This window comes from Rhineura floridana, chromosome 12 (genome assembly GCF_030035675.1).
Source record: "Rhineura floridana isolate rRhiFlo1 chromosome 12, rRhiFlo1.hap2, whole genome shotgun sequence".
Lineage (NCBI taxonomy): Eukaryota > Metazoa > Chordata > Lepidosauria > Squamata > Rhineuridae > Rhineura > Rhineura floridana.
Genome location: NC_084491.1, coordinates 15,568,821 through 15,589,690, shown reverse-complemented (window position 1 = coordinate 15,589,690; position 20,870 = coordinate 15,568,821). Strand labels below are relative to the sequence as shown.

At 44.2% G+C, this 20,870-nt stretch overlaps 1 protein-coding gene across 2 annotated transcripts in view; it reads right to left on the bottom strand.

Moving 5' to 3' along the window:
- The window catches only part of DOCK5 (dedicator of cytokinesis 5), a 201,228-nt gene that overhangs the window by 111,402 nt on the left and 68,956 nt on the right, over nt 1-20,870 (bottom strand). For both annotated transcript variants that reach the window (XM_061593185.1, XM_061593184.1), the window contains exons 7-11: nt 13,910-14,045; nt 12,704-12,861; nt 10,164-10,245; nt 6,208-6,337; nt 1,866-1,938 (exon numbers count right to left, since the gene is read on the bottom strand). In XM_061593185.1, coding sequence (XP_061449169.1) covers nt 1,866-1,938; nt 6,208-6,337; nt 10,164-10,245; nt 12,704-12,861; nt 13,910-14,045 — 579 coding nt within the window. The remainder of the gene's footprint in view (nt 1-1,865; nt 1,939-6,207; nt 6,338-10,163; nt 10,246-12,703; nt 12,862-13,909; nt 14,046-20,870) is intronic.

The window sequence follows — 20,870 nt, the reverse complement described above, 5'->3', positions numbered from 1 at the left end:
CCCGTTTACAGACTCTGTTGGCACTGGCTTCAGCTGTGTCAACACTAAACAGGCTTTCCATTCAACTGTGATTCATAACCCAAACTTTTAAGCCCAAACTCCTTAACAAGGTTAAAGACAGGCCCAGTGTTTTGTCTGTGCTGGCCCCAAAAACTGATGTATGTATGAAACATGTTTGGTCTGTTCTAGCAGGAATCTTTGTTATGTTCATAAACTAACAGCAACAATATTTTGTGTTATTTCATTTGGTATGTTTTACTTTATCCAGCTCTGGAACAGATAAAGATAACAACAATGACAAAGGCAATAATAATAGCAAAACAGAAAAGGGTTGAGCGCTTGCCTCTTCGAACCATGGCCAGGATAGCAATTAGCTTTATTAATTATTTCTGAAATCCTTTTTGCAGGACAAAAAGAATTGCCAGCCATTCCTATTCATTTAAAATGTTCGCTTTTAATCAAGGGTGTCATATATAGTGTGCAAGTTCCAATGCAGAAGTCATACACATTGGCCAATGCAAGCCCAATTCTGTATAAGATGACGCCGACTCTGCTTGTAGATCCTCCATGCTCAAAGGAAGCGTACCTGAGGATACAAGCTGCTAGGAGATAAGCCACAAGGCAAGCCTATTGCCTTTTGCACTGTTTCTGGGCTTCTCGGGTTGGCTATTTTTGGACAGGATGTAAGACCAGGTGGGCCATCGGTTTGATCCAGAGAAATACTACTTGCATATTTAAGTGTACATAGATCTGCTGGATTCTACCACACTGCACCAAGTGGAAACAAGGAACCATAGAATCATAGAATAGTAGAGTTGGAAGGGGCCTATAAGGCCATAGAGTCCAACCCCCTGCTCAATGCAGGAATCCAAATCAAAGCATTCCCGACAGATGGCTGTCTAGCTGCCTCTTGAATGCCTTCAGTGTCGGAGAGCCCACTACCTCTCTAGGTAATTGCTTCCATTGTCGTATGGCTCTAACAGTTAGGATGTTTTTCCTGATGTCCAGTCGAAATCTGGCTTCCTGCAACTTGAGCCCATTATTCCGTGTCCGATGTCTATGTGATGTTCCTGCTTATATTGTAAATATGGTAAGTGCTGGTTATATAGAAGATATATGGTAAGTGGAGTGAAAGAGGAGGGGGAGTACATGAGCAGTAGAATGCTGAATGATTGGCTGAGCGTCTGAATGGCTGGGAGTATAAATGGAAGAATGACAGTTGAATCTGGGTGGAAGTTTGGTGGTGAATTGAGGTGGTGGCTGTGAGGTGGTGTTTAGAGGTTGTTGTTGTTGAGAGAGTCGGAGTTCTGAGGCAATTAGTAAGAAGTCAAGTACATAACAGAACATAGATGAAACCATACACTTGTGAAACATTCCTTAAGTAATCTTGTTATTTCTAATTCTTAATAACTATTTCTTGGTTAAACAAAAGCCTGATTCCTGCAGCTGGGAAACACAAACCAGGGGGGATAGCAAGTAACCAAGGCTGAACAGTTGTATCGAATGGTGACAGCGGTGGAGGAAAAGATATTGTATCCAGTACCACAGAGAAACCCAGGGCTGTAAGCTTCAGTGGAAGAGGCTGAAGGGGGGTTTGGGAATTACCTATACCCATAGACACAAGGTATCGAGATAGTCTGGCAGAGACTAAGGCACAGTCTAAAGGTTGTAAGAGATACAGAGTGTTGGGTAGTAAGGCCTAGCAGGGGGATCTGTTGAAATCTGTGCTAGAGCTGTAAGGGTAAGAAGAAAACCTGACGTTCCTGTCTGCTGGTAGCCACAAGTGAGAGCTTCACAGGTGGTGCTGGGGAAGGACGTCACAGTCTACATAACACGCTGCTTTCAAAACCTGTTCAGATACTTACTGCTGAAATGGAATAAAATGTTGTTTCTCTTCGTCATCTACCTTCCCATGGATGATGTCTGTAACGTCCATCACTAGGATAAGACAAGCATTAACCAGTCATGTTGCCATAATAAAGTGGGCTTCAACGATGAACTCACTATAGTTGGTAAGATTGTTTTATTTCAAATCATTTAAATCAGACTTCCCCAATTTATTGCCCTCCAGCTCTTCTGGAATACTAATCCCATCAGCCCAAGATAGCATGTTACCGAAATTCACCTGTAATCTTGATTTAAATCATTGCTGGGGAACCTAAAGCCCTTCGCTGCTGAACTACAGCTCCCACAATCCTGACCGCTGGTCACACTGGCTGGGCCTCATGGGAGTTGGAGTCCAACAACATCTGGAGGACCACAGATTCCCCAGCCCTGATTTAAACCAAGATTAGAGTTAAATTCAGGTAACTTGAATTATGGGAGAATAAATGTACAGCAGACCTGAACAACATCTGATCCACACAGCCAAAAGCTGTATTCAGACAGCAGTTTATTCTGTTACCCCAACATTTCCTTACCTGATCATTTCTGCATTTTACTTGAGCTTTCACACAACGTAAAAGACGCTTCTGGAAACTGAGCGGAACATAGAGGAAATTGAGCGCTCATTTCCATGTTAATTGCTTCCAGAAAAAAATCTGTTTGCAACCCCTTAACCCAGAAAATCACAGGAGTAAAGTGGTGAAATTTGGGGTGGTATATCGGCATACAGTGCTTTCCTGACATTTTCATGGGGGAACAGAAGTGCTCAGGTACACAAAGGGAGCAGGAGTAGCAACATGTACAATTATGTTCATGGTTGTGTCACACCATCCCTACTGGGGGGAATGACATTTATTGCAACATGGCAGTATATTGGTCAAAAAGGTACAGTTCCATAATGCAACAGGTACTACAGTGTGAAAGGAATGTTAGATATCGGGACAGAAGTGCTACCATCATAATTGGTAAAACTAATGCAATAAACTTCATGTCTGAATGCAGCCAAACACAACTGACCAGCCATGGATGATGGACTACCAAGATCTTGATAAATCTTCTAAGTTTTGTTGCCTGTCTGAGGCAGCAAAATCAGAGTTTTCATGCTCCTGGCATGCCATAATTCAGCGCTCAGGAACCTTAAGCCCTCTGGATGTTGCTGGACAACAGCTCCCATCATCCCTAATCACTGATTGTGCTGGCTGGGGCTAATGGGAACTGGAGTCCACCAATATCTGGAGGGCCAAAGGTTCACCACTGCTGCCGTAATTCTTGGCTGGTGGGCTACTCTTTGACGATGTTAGGACCCAAGTTGTGGGGGCCTGGAATGGAGCATGTGGGTGTATGTGTGATGGAACAAGAAATGTGGAAGATTATTTGTTTATATCATTTTGATCTTGCCCTTAAATTATGGAATTGAACTTCTTCTCCCATAATGCTAAAATCTGTGGTCATCCAATGAAGATGAATGCTGAAAGATTTGTGATAGATAAAAGAAAGTATTCCTCACACAGCACATAGTTAAACTATGGAATTTGCTCCCAAAAGAGGCAGTGATGGCCACCAACTTGGATGGATTTAAAAGAGGATTAGACATATTCATGGAGGAAAAGGTTATCAATGGCTACTAGCCATGATGGTTATGCTCTCCCTCCATAGTCGGAGCCAGCATGCTTCTGAATACCAGTTGCTGGGAAGCAAAAGTGGGGAGAGTGTTCTTGCACTCAGGTCCTGCTGATAGGCCTCCTACAGGAATGTGGTTGGCCACTGTTACAACAGAATGCTGGATGAGATGGGCCTTTGGACTGATCCAACAAGACTCTTCTGATGTTCAAAGAAGCTCAGCCATGAGCCTCACTGGGTGGCCATAGCACATTCTCTCTCTCTCTCTCTCTCTGCCTAACCTATCTCAAAAGGTTGTTCTGATCATAAAATGAGAGGGAATCACATATGCCAGTTTGAGCTCCTTGAAGAAAAGGTGGAATATAAAATGTACCAAATATAAACAGTCTCTTAGCTGCTATATTAGCTCTCCACGGAGAATCTGGGCGGCCACATCTGCACTTGATATTTAAATCACTATGATACCACTCAGTCATGGTTTCACTCAAAGTATCCTGGGAGCTGTAGTTTGTTAAGAGTGCTGAGTGTTATTAGGAGACCCCTATTCCCTTCACAGTTATAGTTCCCTTAGTGGTTTAACAATCAATGCCTCTTCCTAGAACTGTAGCTCTTTAAGGGGAACAGAGGGTCACCTAACAATTCTGAGCACCCTTAATAAACTACAGTTCCCAGGATGCTTTGGGGGAAGCCATGACTGTTTAAAATGGTATGATACGGCTTTAAATGTATAGTGTGGAGGAGACCTCACCCACATCTCACAGCCATTCACTGCCCAGGTCTTATATAAAATACTTTCTTAAAAAAAAAAAATCTCTTGCTTAGCCTTTTAGCTGGGAAAAATGAGGACACCTGAAAAGGATATGAAACTCGGCTATGACACAGCATGGAAGCCACTACTTCCCTGCACGCTTACCACTTTTGGTTCAGAGCCCCAGCAGTGAGGAGCAATTAAGACACTTCTCTCAATCACTTCTGCATTTGTCCATTTTACAAACGAGGAGGTGGCGCGTCTAAGATAATCTGTTTATTTTTATTGAGTCAGCTAAGGTTTAAGCTCACTGAATGTGAGCTCTTCTTCGTCAGGTTCAGAGCTAACCACCACAGTTTTAGGGGACGGGATCATACCTAAGAATATAGAAACATAGGATACTGTCTCAGGCCTGTTGATCCATCTAGCTCAGTACTGTCCACACTGACTGGCAGCAGCTCCCTGGGATTTCAGACCAGGTCTCTGTCAGCCCTTCCTGGAGATGTCGGGAAATGCACCTGAGACCTTCTGCATGCAAAGCAGATGTTCCACCTCTGAGCTATATCGCTTCTATAGATTACCTAAGTAACAGCCAGCCAACCCCTTGCAGCTGGAAGGTCACAGGAGCTGAGTCAAACCATTGATCCATCTAGCTCAGTACTGTCTACACTGACTGGCAGTGGCTCTCCAGGATTTCAGGCTGGGGTGTCTTCCAGCTCTACCTGGAGAAGCTGGGGATTGAACCTGGGATGTTCTGCCTGCAACCCCAAAGAGCTGTTGCCAATCAGAGTAGGAAATACTGAGCTAGATGGACCAATGGTCTGACTCAGTACAAGGCAGCTTCCTGTGTTCCTGTTTTAACCTTTACGTGTTTGTGAAAACTATTCTATGCCACCAGGGTTATGCAGACATCTTCTGTAATAGTTGATGACCTGTGATTTTAATTTTTATGTGGTTTTGTTTATAGTTGTCGTAAACCACTTTGACTTTTTTTTTTAAATGAAATTGAAGTATACCAGTATTTTTCTCAATAAAGACATAAAATTAAAATAAAATAAGTGTCACTTTCACACTGAGGATATTGGGACATGTAGTCCAAGCATGCTCCTTGGTAGAAAGCTCTGCTGAGGTGCTGGAGCCACCTCTAGCGCATCCTCCTCCTGCCATGGGCTAAGGTAAGAGAAACTTGGTTTTGCAACAAAAAAGCCACCTCAAAATCTCCTCTGAAGACTACACATTATCATCAGACATCATGCGCATGTACCAATCCCACAAGTGCAGGAAATACACCTTGTGCTTATCCCCTCTCATTAGGAGTAGACAAGTCTGTCAAATCTTGGGTTTTTCTGTTTCACATTTCTCCAGTTTTAAATTCAGTTTGCCTCATTTCCACATTGGCTTTTTAATTTTTAAAAAAAGTCTGCACAAACATCTGTATGCTTTTTCACGTGCATTTCTCCTAACATAAAAAAAAAATTCAAGCAATATTCCCTGAGTGCATTTTTCCATGTCATTTTTGCTAGTGTGCATATGTGCACATTTCCCCAATATATTCATTTTGGTACACTTTGTTTTTATTAATCAAGGAACTCCATTGCAAAATTCAGAGGCACAAATTTCACAGGATAGTTACACTGGTTTGCATATTAGTTCAGGAAGCACTGACTGAATTTCTCCCCACCCCTATCTCTCATTAGGTTGGGATCCAGCAATGTGAACCGAGAAAGTCAGGATCTGAGTCAAAGTCTTGGGCTATTACTCTACCCCGCTAATCAATTTTGATAAGATCCCCTAGCAAACAAGAGGTGGTATCTAATGCTAGTCCTACTCAGAGTAGACCCAATGAAGTTAACAGACATGAGTAACATAGGATCATTAATTTCAATGAGTTTACTCTGAGTAGGATTTAGTTAGATACAACCCACGGTCTTTTGAACTATCACGGTCCTTCATACCTGCCACTCCAAAAGGCCTCCGGAGCCCACAGGTGTGCTTCTTGCCCTCTTTAAGCTCCATGTGGCCAACTCTCACAATCTGACACACCAAGCTGATTCGAGGTCGGATCAAGTCAGAACTGCTGAGGTCCTACAAGGGAAATAGAAACCATCAGAGAAGGAAAAGACAGTCAAAACAGTATCAGACTGGTTTGTGAAGACCTGACCCATCAACCATCCAATGTCCTAAGACAGGGATGAAAAACCTCAGGCCCAGGTGCCAAATGTGGCCCTCCAGGCCCTCTCTATCTGACCCCTGGGACTCTCCCCAGGCCATAGGCCCTCCTGAGCCACACCCCTCACCAGCTTTGCACCTTCCTTGAATGTTCTTGCCTGGCTCCAATTTGTCTCTCTTATAACACTTCTTGCTTGCCTGTTATCTTTTCGGCGCCAGGTCAAGACTTTCCTCTTCTCCCAGGCATTTTAGCATGTGTTTTTTTTTAATTGTTTTAAATTTTTTAAAGTGTGTTTTAAATTGTTTTTAAAATATGTATTTTAAACTTGTATATTTGTTTTTAACGTTTTTAGTTACTGTAAACCGCCCAGAGGGCTTCGGCTATGGGGCGGTATACAAATACAATAAATAAATGAATGTGTGAATGAGAAGAAACTAATCTACCATACAATGCAGACCTGCCTTATCTTGAGATTATGTTTCACTGGCTGGTGAGACCAAAACAGGCAAGGGAACATGAACAGATGCAAGTAGAGTTTTACAGGAAACTATAATTAACTGAAGACTTCTTAGTTTGTTCACTTGCTCATTCAAGGGGAGGAACAAAATAGTTGCATGCAGGGACACAAGGCTCATTCATATTTCAGCTTATTAAACCAATATATGGGCATCTATACATGGCAACTATGTAACTCCTGGGAAAGTGAACACAGGATAGCATCCTCAGCCACAGTTACCTACTCCCTGGTAATTTTGAGGTCAGACTACTGCAATGTGCTTTACGTGGGGCTGTTGTTGAAGACAGTTCAAAAACTGCAGCTAGTCCAGAACACTGTGGCTATGCTGCTAATAGGGATTGGGCTGAGAGATCATCACTTGCATGCATTGAAGCAACACCACTGGGTCCCAGTGAGTTTCTGAGCTCAATCCAAAGTGCTGGTATTAACCTTTAAAGCCCTGCATGGCTTAGGACCCAGATATTTATTGGACCACATTCTCCTATCTCAATCCGCTCATCCTCTGACATTGTCACCTGAAGCCTTATCTGAAGTGCAGCGAGTGGTGACTGGAAGGAGAGCCTTTTCTGTGGTGGCTCCTTACCTTTGGGATGCCTTCCCCAAGAAGGCTTACTTAGAGATCTCTTCACAATCATTTAGGCACCAGGGTGCTGTTGCTGGAATATTTCTGTTTTCTGAGGTTTTAAGCACGGTGAAAGTAAACATTCTTTTGACTTATAGCCAATTGATTTTTACCAACTATTAAGATAGCTGCTGCTGTTTTAGCTTGCTGACTTAGTTTGGAAGCTTTATTTATTGTTTGTTTGCTACTCTGTTAGCCATCCTGGGAACGTAAATCTAATCTATGTTGAAGGTGAATGATATACAATATGTGAATAAATAAGATTTGCATAAATGTGCATATGAGGAAAAATGGAACATTTCTAAACAAGGGGAAAACATACTTCCTTTGTTTTCATACGATGGACACAGATACTGCAGCATGCCTTGTCTTAGAAGAGGCACCCCTTCCTCTCTCACATGCAGAGGAAGGAACACCTTTTTAAGTCAGCAGCCACTGCTGCAGTTCAAGTACTTGCATTAAAATCAGTTGTTAAAAAGTAAAATTCTGCTGTCACTTTTGAATTGACAGCAGAATTTTACTTTTTAATTTGTAGTTTTAACTCATTTTTGTTTCATTCTATTGAGTCTCCTGCATACCGTTAGAGATTACTGTAATTAAGCAGTATATAAATTGTAGAAATAAATTCAGGGCACCTATTTAATTGATCAAAATGTTCTAATGGATTCCTCTCAGTGAAGAAACTGACACAACGCTGCAGCCCTAAGGATGCTTATAATGAACTGATACAGTGTTGCCAGTGTAGATGGTGTTCTACAGAGTAGCAAAACAACTGAAAAAGAAAGGGTTGCATCCAATGTTGGCTCTACTCAGAGTAGACCCACTGGAATGAATGGAAATGGCTAACGTAGGTCTATCAATTTCAATGGAGTTAATCTGAGGAAACCATAGTTGGAGACAACATGCAGATTCCTTTGCTGGAAGAGTTTAAAATCTAAATCCCTTTTGGATTAGAGCCTTAATGAGGTTTTAAGTATTCAATACTAAAGCAAGCTGAATCATGTTCCTGCCTCTTGCTCTGCCAGGTAAAAAGATTATACAGATGATAACTCCTCCAAGTGAGAGACTAGACCAAAGTGGTCGGGTTTAACCCATAACCTGACCCTCTACCACTTCCTTGTTCTGCAGAAAACATCTCTGCCACTTGCCAGGAAATGAGAGCAAATAATTAACCACTGCACCACCAAATGCTGCTTAATGACGACATCACCTTTCCGTCCAAGCAAACCTGCCACTGACAGGGAAGCGGGGGAGAATTATTTCCAGTTTTGAGATTGAGGGTGCATGATTGGAAACCAATACATTTAAAGCAGACTACATAAAAGATTCCCACACTGCTTAACCAAAGGCTCTGAAGGGATCATCTTACACAGCTTCCAAATTACACTCAAGTGTTGGACTTTGGGCAGGTTGAACAGAGAAAAGAAGTTCCATGACAGTAGAAGTCAAAAACGCATAAGGGCATGCCTGGATTGCTAGCATAAATATGTTAATTGTAAATCTACACTAGAACTGTCTCTTGACTATACACACACACGGAAACCACACAGAAATAAGCTATAATCTCTTATTTCTGGTTCTTCACACATCATCGCAATTTTTAAATGTTTTTTTTCTTCACTAGAGGGACTAGAAACCACAAAAAGGTGCAAATGCATAGGATGTGCACAGTTCTGTATATTGACTTGGTTTGCATGTAAGACATGGTTTATTTGATCATCCATAGCTGGCCCTATAGCTTAATCATGGTTCATTACCACCATGAACAAACCACATTTCCAAGCCGTGGTGTGTTGTTGGTTCCATCAAAAGAAGGTCTGTTGATGTTTCAGAGATCATTACATCTTCTGCCCTTTCATCACAAAGTCCCTTCTAGGACAGAACCTTTACTGAGGTTGTGAAATTTGATTCTCAAGGAGACTCACCCCTTCTTTATTATCTTTCAGGATCCAAGTAAACATGATTTTACTGCAGAGAGTATTTTGGTTGCAATAATTTTGTATTTATTGCTAGCATTTATGTTTTATTTTTTGTGTCCTTGTCCTTGTTGAGAAAGGTATTTTTTTCCTTGTAAGCCACTTTTGAGTTGGAAAGCAAGATAAAAAAATATTAAATAAATAAATGAACATGCAAAGGGATCTACAGTCTCTTTTTAAAAACAGAAGCAAGGAATATTTGCCTAAGTCACTGGTGATTTTTAGAAATCAGGTTTAGGGCAACCTGACAAGGTACCTGCAATTCGAGTTTCACAGTTGTTCTTTAGCCAGATACTGCAAAACCTAAACCGACTGTAAGTAGTGTCTCAAAATCTTGGAAATTCAGCAGAGCATAAATAATCAAGGCACGCCAACATGTCAAAATGACCTTTTTAGAAAACTCAGTAGGCCTTGCAAACCAATTTTTGCCAAGCCATTGTGTTTGGCAGGTGGCTTAACAAGCCGTGTTTAAATAGCAACCAGTTGTGGCTTCCTGGAATGACCTAAAGGCCTAATCACGATAAAAGTAATAAAGCAACCATTATAAGAAAAGTGGCACAAATAACTTAGCTGCAGGTGAGGCAGGGAGAAACAGACTCTCTCAAGCGCAGAGCAACCGGATTTACCGTAAAGACGGCTTGAAGGTTATTAAGTTTTTCAATTTCCTTTGGCATTCCATTACTTCCCCAGCGAACCAGGTAGTTTTCACTTCAAAACAAAACAAAACAAACACTCTCACAGTTTGGCTATTTAGGTCATATTGTCATACTTAATTATGCTAAATAAATCATGAATCACTGTGCCTGGTGGCAAAAAAATGTGCCGAACTGAAGAGAGCGGCAGCTGTTAGGTCCAAGTGAAACAAACCTTCAGGTGCTTTGGCATTTATTTCACAGAAAGAAAAAACAGGAAGTGATTTTGCTTGGGGGGGGTTACAGCAGGGATGGGGAACCTGTGGCCCTCCAGATGTTCGGTGGCCCTCCAGATGTTCTTGAATTACAACTCACATCATGCCCCACCATTGGACATGCTGGCTGTGGCTGATGGGAGCTGGAGTCTCCAGGTTCCCCATCTGTGGTTTAGAGGAGTGCATCTTATCATGAGCCAAAAGAAAGGCATCCAACTCAGGTGGAGGCATGTCATTTCCTCTGATTCCAGCAGCAATCCAGAAACAAAGCTGGAGGCTGCCGAGGCACTAGCTAAGGACTTGGATCAAGTTCAGAGCTCTAAGCCAGCTGCTAGAGATCAGGGGACCACTGTGAACGAGGCTGGTGGACAGAGGCCCCAGAGGAACCTCCTGGAACAGAGCCCGGATCCTCATGGGCACCTTTCCCTGAGCATGAGGAACCAGATGCCTCCCACAGCACACTTCACCAGTCCAGCAGTGCGCAGAGCGCATCAGGAGAGAGGCTACGGAACAGAGGAGGAGTGTCCATTCTCAAGCCAGGGGGCTGGCCCTTTATGGAACAGGAGTTCTCTTTAAGGTGGTGGAGCCTGGAGGAGGTAGCTTGGTGATCAAGATTTAAAAGGCCTCAGCCTGCTTCCAATCCTTATTAGCTCGCTTGGAATTATCCGTGGTCCTGCAACTTCTGGCCAGCCTCTGCCTGTCTCACCTCCCACCTCCATGGGATCCAGCATCGGACTGGAATACAACAAGGCAGAAAGGTGGGAAATCTGACCTACGAAGGATAATCCTCTGGGAAGTTTCCCTGTGCACTTCCACTGAAACAAATGGAAGCTGCACACTGGCTGGAAGCTTATATGGGATGGAAAAGTAACACAGATGACAGAATGGACTATATCCACTTCAGGCATCAAATGAAGGAACACCTCATTCCCTCTATTGCCAATGTTAGAGCTGTGAGTACAGCTGCTTATGTAGCCAAAACAGCAACACCAGAGGAAAAACATCAGCAGATTTAGGGGAATCTCAAGTTTTGCAGAGTACAAAACATCTCTGGGGGGAAAACCCTAAAAGGAAGCCCAAAGAGAACCAAGGATGGTCGGTGGGCGCGCAATGCCGATGGATTTTTGGATGGAGGGGAGAAAACTAGGTGGGTGGAGACATGAAAGGGAGGATCATGGAGGAGGACGTGGCTGGCAGACATCCTAAATAGGAGCATTCCACGCTACATTTTTGTACATTGGAGCTCAAGGTGGCATGTAAACACCGTTCTCCCCCTCCTGATTTTATCCTCACATCAATCCTGCGAGGTAGGTGGTGAGAGACTGTGACTGGCCCCAAAGTCACCCAGCAAGCTTCATGGCTGAGCAGTAATCTGAATCCTGGTCTCCTAGGTTCCAGTCTGACACTTTAATGACTACACTACATTGGCTTTCAATTTCTAGAAAAAGTGAAACACTAGAAATTCCCCACCACTCAGCATTCTCTTGGGCTGAAAACAAATGTAATATAAGGAGAGGCCTCATATTGTGTTCAAAACTGATCAGTCAGTCAATCTAACAACGGCTCAACTGTTATGGATCTTGCCCCATTCACCTTCCTCTCTTCCTTCTCTTTCTCACCTGGGTAAAGTGAACAAGAGTGCCTGACAGTCAGGTGGCAAAGACAGATGGAGGTTACAGTTACTTTTTTTCTGGTCAGAAATAGGAGGAAACAGGAGAATGGCAGCAAGCAGGGTCGAATTTGCTGGTACACACATCTAACCATTCATTTGTGAAGGTGGCCTCAAAGGATAGCTGAATGATTAGCATTCTTTGCTGATTTATATTATAGCCTGAGCAGAAGAAACAAAAAACCAGTGTTTCTCATTATAAGGCCTAGCAGCACAAGCCTCAGCTCACATACTATTACTCCCTCCCTTCCCCCTCTTTTGCAAGCAAGGGGAGGAGAAGAAATCTTCCGTGTGTGGTTTGCAACAAACCACAGTTTCCCATTTTGAAACTCTGGTTTGGGTATCTTGGCTTATGAACAAACTATTGTTTGCAAAAAAACCCCACAGTTTCTTCAATTTGGATGAAACAAGACACTGTGGTTTGCGATAAACCGCAAACAGAACCTGCACGTCGTCCCCACTCACATGCGAAGGAGAAGGGAACACATGAGCCCAAATCTGCAAATCATGAAGAACTATTTTACAGAGGCAAACGTATGGATCACCCTTTCTATTTTTTTTCTTTAAAAATAATTCGATGAGCAACGTACCTAATAAACTTGGATTGGTCGGGATCATAAAGGCTCATAAGCAGCTCTGCATCCTCACCGATGTTGCAGACAAAGTTCTTGAAATTGACATAAAGGCTGTATGTGTGCGTTGTGTTGAAAATGGACTGTCCTCGCAGGTCTATGTTCTGCTGCAGAGACTTGATGCAAAGAAGAGATCAACAAGAGGAAGAGGCCTTAGAAAAAGGGGGGATTAACACCTGCCAGCCCCAATCTCTCTTGAAAACGATCCATTTACTCAGCCCACATCTAAGTAATAGCTCGTGTGTTTGTGTGAGAGTAGGAATAGGGCTGCCACATTAAGCCGATTAATTTGTAAGATCAGGGATGGAGAACATCTGGCCTTCTATCATCATGCCGGCTGGGGTTGATGGGAGCTGGAATCCAACAACATCCGGAGGATGTCAGGTTGGGGAAGGCTGCCTTAGGCAAGACAACAGCAGTTTTTCTTTGTTGCTTTCCCAAGTGGTGGTGCCTGCTTTCAAGAGCTGTCCCTGTTTGGATTGGCTCAGAATGTGATTTCAATTCTTCATGATCTGGAGGGAGAACTCGGAACATTTCTGAGTTAATCCCAGGTAAGCAGGAGAGAACTTGCCCATATCTGACAGAAACAGAGAGCCCCCAAATTATGAACTGATTAGATACTGTAATGCTGGAAAGGCAGTGCGAGTGCTCATTCAAACCATTACTGTGTTCATATTGTTCTCTGCAAAGCAGGGATGGAAGGATCTGTCAATTTGGTTCCCTCCATTTCTCATTTTAAATTCAGTTCTCCCCATTTCTGCAGCACTTTGCGATTTAAAAAAAAATACTCATGAAAATTCTTCAGCATTTCAGTGCAAATGTCTTCTACCAAACACGTTTTTGTATGTAGTTTTGACTAATGTACACATTTGCATGCAATTTACCCTGATATAGTGCATTTTTGTACGTTAGTTCCACAAATATATTCATTTTTATGCACACCTTCCCCTAATATATGAATGTTTGTGAACACTGTTTACAAGAAAACAGCATCACAAAATTCGGACAAGTATGAGATCTGAAGGATGCTTCAGTTCCCATGTTGTTTTAGAAAGTGCAAATTTGATAGAGTTGCCTTTCAATGTGGACTGAATAAAGTTTATCTCCCATCCCTACTGCCAAGACACCCCTGACTCTCTCTTGGCCCCACAACTGCTTATATACCTTCTCCTCTTGGATCCTTTCATCGATTCTTTTGGATGCTGTCTCATGGGCCTTAAACAGCGCAATCGTGCTGGTAGCATCTGGGTCCAGGATGTTGCCATTATCATCTCGTACCACCAAGTCCAGACCCAAGATCCTTACAACAACCCAGGAAAACAAGGCGAGATAGTCAAGGGTAAGGCGGATGGATGGAAATGGGAACTCATCAGAATTTGAACCTGGAGCAGGTTAAGAGCTGGAACAGGAGTGGGGAATATCTAGCCCATGGGACTCTCCTGAGCTATGCCCCTCCCAAGGGTGCACCCCTCAGTGTCCCTGCTCTGCTCCCTCCTCAAGTGATTCTGCTGACAGACCACCTCCATCAAGCCTCCTCCCCGTCGACTATCACCTGGCAGCAGGCATTCCCCCAGGCTGCCTTGGTGGGAGAGTGGGACGCAGGGCTCCTTCCATCAGGCACCTCCTACCCCTGAACTGCTTCAGTGACAACTGGTCATGATAAGAGCTACTATCTAACAACAGGTACCTGAGTTTGCATTTTTCCTCTTCCCTCCCTGTCACTTTTCCCTTATGTGTTATTTCTTTTAGACTGTAAGCCTGCGGGCAGGGCCTGCCTTGTTTTAATTGATTGGATGCAAATCACTCTGGGAGCCTTTTGGGCTGACTAGCAGGGTCCAAATACACTGAATAGGTTGTTTTTAAATTGTTTTTAATGTCGTATTTTAAAATTGTTGCAACCCGCCCTGGGACCTTGGGTGAAGTGAGGGTAATAAATGATGGTGATGATGATAAATAAATGTTTTTGTCTGGCTGGAATGTATCCTTGATAATGTTCTCTTGCTTGCCTAGATGGTGGGTGGAGAGATCTTTCTTTTGGGGGGGGGTTTAGAAACCTTTTACTTCTGTGTAGCTGGAATGTCACCTACCGAGCAAAGGTAAGATCCATGGGTTGCATTCAAAGTAGTGCTAAGTAACTCCTTGGGTGAGTGGAACAACCCCTGCTTGGGTAATGGGACTTCCCCCTCCCTCTGTGCACCTCCTAAATGTGTTCTGGGGTTTTCCCCAACCCTCCAGAGCAAATTTGGGATGGCACAGGAGGAGGGCAGGGTGGGGGGAAGTCGCGTTTTGCACAAAACAGAAGATGTTCCACTGGCGTAATTATTTTACACTCCCTCCCATCCATTGCTCTGTCCACTTCTTGCCCCATGGTCCCTGGGCATAAAAAAGGTTCTCCAACCCTGTTTTAAAGGGTGTGTTTTTGTATATTTTCTGGCAAACATTTCCTTGATAAAGAGTTTCCTCGAAGTGTTTCAGAAACAGTATCTACTTGTTCATTCTGAAGTTGGAAAATCCTCTAGAGTAGCTCATGGATAGGAAAACAGGACAGGAATCAACCTCCCTTGCAACTGCTGGGGCAAAGAGGGGGAATGGAATCAACCCCTCCCCATGCAATCAAGTGAGTGGATGCAGCTTCTGCTCATGTGGGGGGATCTTTGGAAACAAGTCATTAAAACTCATTTCCACCTACTGGCTTCTTTATCTCCTCAACCCACGTAGTTTTTTCCTTTCCTCCAACTGCCATAAGGACTAGCAACATCTGTCCATGATCTTTTGCTACAATACACTGCATGGTGGGTTGCTTTGGAAGACAGTTCAGAAACTGCAGCTAGTGAAGAATTTTGCAGCCAGGCTACTGACCAGGACTAGACGGTCTGAACATGTAATTCCAATTAACTTGCCTGCACTAGCCGCCAATTTGTTTCTAAGTCCAATTCAAAGTGCTGGTTTTAACCCATTGGGTCAAATCCGTCAGGGAGAGTCTACCCCCATATGAACCTAACCAGACTGTGAGGTCAACATCTGAGGCCCTTCTCTGTGTGTCCCCTCCAGGAGGTGGTCAGAGGATGGCAACGAGACACAACCCCCAATTGTGGAATGTTCTCCCCAGGGAGACTCGCCTGGTGCCATCTTTGTCATCCATCCATGGTGACGACTAGGGAGAGGGCTTTTTCAATTGTGGCCCCCACCCTGTGGAACGCCCTCCCAAATGATCTCCGCCATGCCCCTTCTATGATGAGCTTCTGCTGGGCCTTGAAGACCTGGCTCTTCAGGCAGGCTTTTGGGGAGGGCTAGATTTTATTATCATTGTTTTCAGATTTTTAATGTCTAATGTATTTGTATGTCTATTTTGTACGTTGCCCAGAGTGGCTGGATAACCAGCCAGACGGGCAACTAATAAATTCAATAAATAAATAAATAAAATCCGGATTCAGGCAAAGACGCTTGTATTCTCCCGGGTGTTTGAACAGCACTATCCACTTGTGGAAGTTTTATTGCTGGTGTTCATTCTTATGTGGGTGCAGTGGTTATTTTCTGTTCCCGAGTGATTTTTGTGGAGGGACACTTTTAGTATTTTCTTCATTTTAATGGAGTTTTATTGTATATTATATTTTGGATGTCATGGATTGTGAACTTCAGCCGCAGGAGCCAAATGCTGTCCTCTAGGCTTCTTATTTGGCCCTTGAGGCTCTCTCTAGGTCACCCCCTCCCCAACCACACCCCTCGCTGGCTTTGCTTCATACCCCAAATGTGTTTGCTTGGCAGGGAATGTGTCCTTTAATAATGCCTCTTGCTTGCCTAGATGGAGAGTCGAAAGGGGTGTGTGAACTAGAAACTAGCCTACTGCGCAGAGATACATTTATATATTGACTGCTCTGCCCATTCTCGTCTCTGACTCCGCCCACCACCAGCACATGGCCCCCAAAAGGTTGCCCAGAAGGAAGGTGGACCTCAGGCTTACAAAGGTTCTCTTCCCTGATTGTAGGTTATTGTCCCTATACATCACTTTGGGATTCCTTCTGGCAGCATGAAGTGATACATAAATCAAATGAACTGAATTTTGCTAGAGCAAAGGGCAATATGAGTAAAGTAGCACACAGGGCTTGCTACAGGTTTGTCCCCACCCCACCCCATGCCACAGACCACAAGTGGTCTAGGATCCTTTTGTTCACCTTTCTGCCCCATCCATTACTGCTAGCTAGGTAGACAGGACCTCCCCACAGACAGAGAGGAGGACGCAGCACCGCTGCTTATGGAGAATCCTGAAGCAGCAGCAGTGCCACACATGAAAAGCAGTGGCAGAAAGGCAGCGCTAAGCCATTAGCAGCTGCACCATCCTGCCACTGGGCCTTGTAGCGCACACACAGGCATATTGCCAGTGGCGGCTGGTGCCCACTGGAACTGGTGGAGCAGAAGTCAGGGAGGCCAACATTAGGTGAAGGATGAGACAATGATAGGCAGAGTCATCCGACCAGTGGTAAGTAAGAAGGCAGGCAAGTGGGTGTTCTAGAGTTGGATTTCACATTAACCACAATGGAGAAAAGTACATCAGTGATTCCAAGTCTGATTCTAAGGTGGGACAGTGGGACAGGCTGAGGTTGGTGGGGCAGTGCCTTATTGGCTCTCATGGACTAGCCTCCAAGGCCTACTGTGTCCTCCACTCTACCCAAGGACATCAAAAGCTTCTGCTGTGCCACAGTGGCAGCAAAGGAGAGCCACATGAAAGCATGTGGCAAAATTAAGTGGAGGAACTTCAAACCAATGGGAAGGAGGGAAGACTTTTTGCATCTTGCTACCCCTCAATGTTCTCCATCCAGATACCCTACAATGGTACAAAACATGAATTGCCCAGAGGCTTGTAGAGGCCTTTCCTGGTGCCAAAACACTCCCCCCGCCAAAACTAGGCTTAAAAGAAGCATTCCACTTCAGCCAACAGAAGAGGTTGTAGTGCGTCTGCGTCTCTGTGTGGTGTTCACAAGAGTTTCTCCCGTTTGGAAATATGCCGTGGGCCCAAAAAGGTTGGCAATAAAAGGGAACAAAAATGAACTACTTTGGAGGGCAGGTAGAATTAATGGTGTTCACGACTGAACAGCAAGATACCATCACTTACAGTTCTTTGACACTGCCTGTGCATCTATTCAGATTTATGACATTTCCCAAAGAAAGTTAATTTCTCCGCTTCTGCTTTCAAGTGTCTCCTTCATTAGCTTACCTGACCTGAAAGAGAGCTGACAGACAGCTGATCAATGAGCCGTGGAGGCAACCTACAGGCAGGACAAAGTGTCCAAAGCTTTCCTTGGCTCCCTAAACAGCACTGTGCCAATTAACACGCTGAGTGCACAATTCAGCGTCTGTCCTGTGTCTCAGGCTCAAATAAGATGCAACCGTGGCAGACGTGTTTGTCTAAACGCCAACTGTAACAGTTGCATGTGGAAAGCTGTCCTATACCAAATCAGACTCTTGGCCCTTCTAGCTCAGTTTTATTAACTGTGACAGGCAGTGGCTCTCCAGGATTTCAGGCAAGGATCTTGCCCAGCCTCAACTGCGATTGCTGGAGATCAAACCTGGGACCTTTTAAATGTGCTCTACCACTGAGCTATGGCCCTTCACCATGTAAAGCACGGGTCCAACATTAGATAGTGAGAGAGAGCTATATCCTATGTAGGAAAGCTAAAGTCACTTAGTGGTACACTTGTTCAGCTGGCAAAATGTTCTGTGCTAGCGGAACGTTGCTGGCAAGAGAATGCATAAGCAGGTTCCTGGTAACTTTGTTGCACAATGGATTATGCAATCTGTTGCATAAAGAATTCCCCCCAGAGCAAATGTTGCATTGGATTCCTCTGTTGCGCAACATTAAAACTTGCCTGTCCACTAGTGCAAGAACCCTTGTGCTGGTGGACAGAGAATGCTGGGGACAGGGGGAAAAAAGGAGGGCATGCAAGTTGGTGGCACTGAAACCTTCTCATACCCTCCACCTACCTACCTACAGCCCTCCCCAAACTTATTTTCTCTCATCACCAAACTCACTCCTAGTACTGGAACTCGGCAAAGGAGAAAAATATCCGCAAGCACAGCCAATGGCCAAGAATGATAGGAGTTGTCATTCAGCAACATCTGGAGGGTCGAAGGTGCCCCACACCTGATGTAGAGAACACTGAACTAGCTGTACCAATTGTCTGACTATGGTCCTAGGCATATACTTGCATTAAGACTCACCCCTACATATTTCCCTATTGATGAAATACAGAACATAGGATGTTGCCTTATACCAAGTCAGACCATTGGTCCATCTAGCTCAGTATTGTCTGCACCATTGTTCTTCAACCTTGAGTCCCCAGATATTGTCGGACTCCAACTCCCATCAACCCCAGCCAGCTTAGCCACTGGCCAAGGATGCTAGGAATTTTAGTCCAGCAACATCTGGGGACCCAAAATTGAAGAACAGCGGTCTATACTAACTGGCAGCGGCTCTCCAGGATTTCAGGCAGGAGTCTCTCCAAACCCTACCTGGAGATGCTGGGGATTGAACCTGGAGTCTTCTGAATGCAAGGCAGACGCTCTACCACTGAGCTACGGCTCTTCCCCGTTATTGAGAAATAGTTTGTATTGTTTAAGTGATTTCTTATTTTGACTCCCCTCCCCAACTCCTACTTTCGGAGTTGTTGTGTTTTGTTTTGGGTTTTTGTTGTTGTTGGGGAGACAAAAATGCACATTTGGCAACTGCAAACTCAATGGGGGAGAACACAACAGCAGAGCAGGAAACATGAATGTGCTTGCGTGTTTGGGGGGGGGTGACGATGACAAATCTGTCCCTTCTTTAGCCAGATATAATATTTTGCATGACAGGAAAAAATCAACATGCACAAGCTGTATAGCGCTTTCCACAGGTCACATATGCACACGCATACAAAATAGGCCAGTTGGTAAGATTTCAAAATATCATCTTGGTACAGATCTTAAGAATCAAGATCTCGCAACACCTGTTCTCAAGGCTGGCACCTGGCACACAGACAAAGCTGAGCTTATTCCACAGATGTCCTGCTCGTCACAGAATCTGGCATGGAATCAATCTGCCTGAACATTTCAGCTATAAAGAAACTTCTTTAAAAGAATGCAAGGGGGAAAGGAAACAAAAGTTCAAAACTAAATGGAACACAGAAATAAATGTTTTACGTACATAAACAGAAAATCATAAGCGGCCAGAGAAGCTTATTTAATGCTTTGCATTCATCTTTAGCTGGATAAGGAAGCACATATGCAAATATATGCTGTGTGCACCCATTTTTCTTGGGCATAAACGTCCCATCTGAGAACTAAGACCAAGCATGAAATCATCACCTCATTTGATTTCGGAAGCTCAGGTTCTGGGAAAGCCATGGCAATTCTGCTACATTAGCATGATGCCTATGTTCTACCTCCCCAGTGGGAGGCAGCATGCCTCTGAATACCAGTTGCTGGGAATTATAAACTGGGAGAGTGCTGTTGCATTCAGGTCCTGTTTGCAGGGTTGCCTGCCTCCTTTGCTCTCTTCTCCACAGGGGATTTGGCCCTGTGTAGGGGACAAGCATCTGCCCTACTCAGGCCTCGGCCAGAAGCATTTATAGCCAAGCAAGATGGAGCCAATGGGCTTTCTGGAGGTGGAGCCATGCTGGAGCCTGGAAAGTGGGGGGGGGATTTTAAGCATAAGGGTCACATTCCCTCAAGGGCCACCTTCCAGGGGCCATGTACCATGAGTGGCCATGAGTGGAGAAACACATGACTTTTGCCTTTGTATAGTAGGCAATAACACAAAATTCAGAGATTTTTGCACACACACTCACCTCCTTTCAAGCAAGTAAGAGGCATTATCACAGCTGAAGGACACATACCAGCCAGGCAAAAAACACTCAGAGAGGGGGTGGAGCAGGTTTGGGGGCCAGGCAGTACCAAAAGGACAAGAAAGGGGGGAGGGAACGGCACCAAAACTGGCCAAGAAAGCTAGATGGAGAAAATTCAAAATGGCACATGGGGAGAGAATATTACTGGAAAAAAGCCGCTGCTTGATGTGTCCAAACAAAATGTTGTCATCAACAGTTCTCCTATTTCAAAAAGGTGCTTCTGGCATGAACTCAAAATCTGAGGGTGT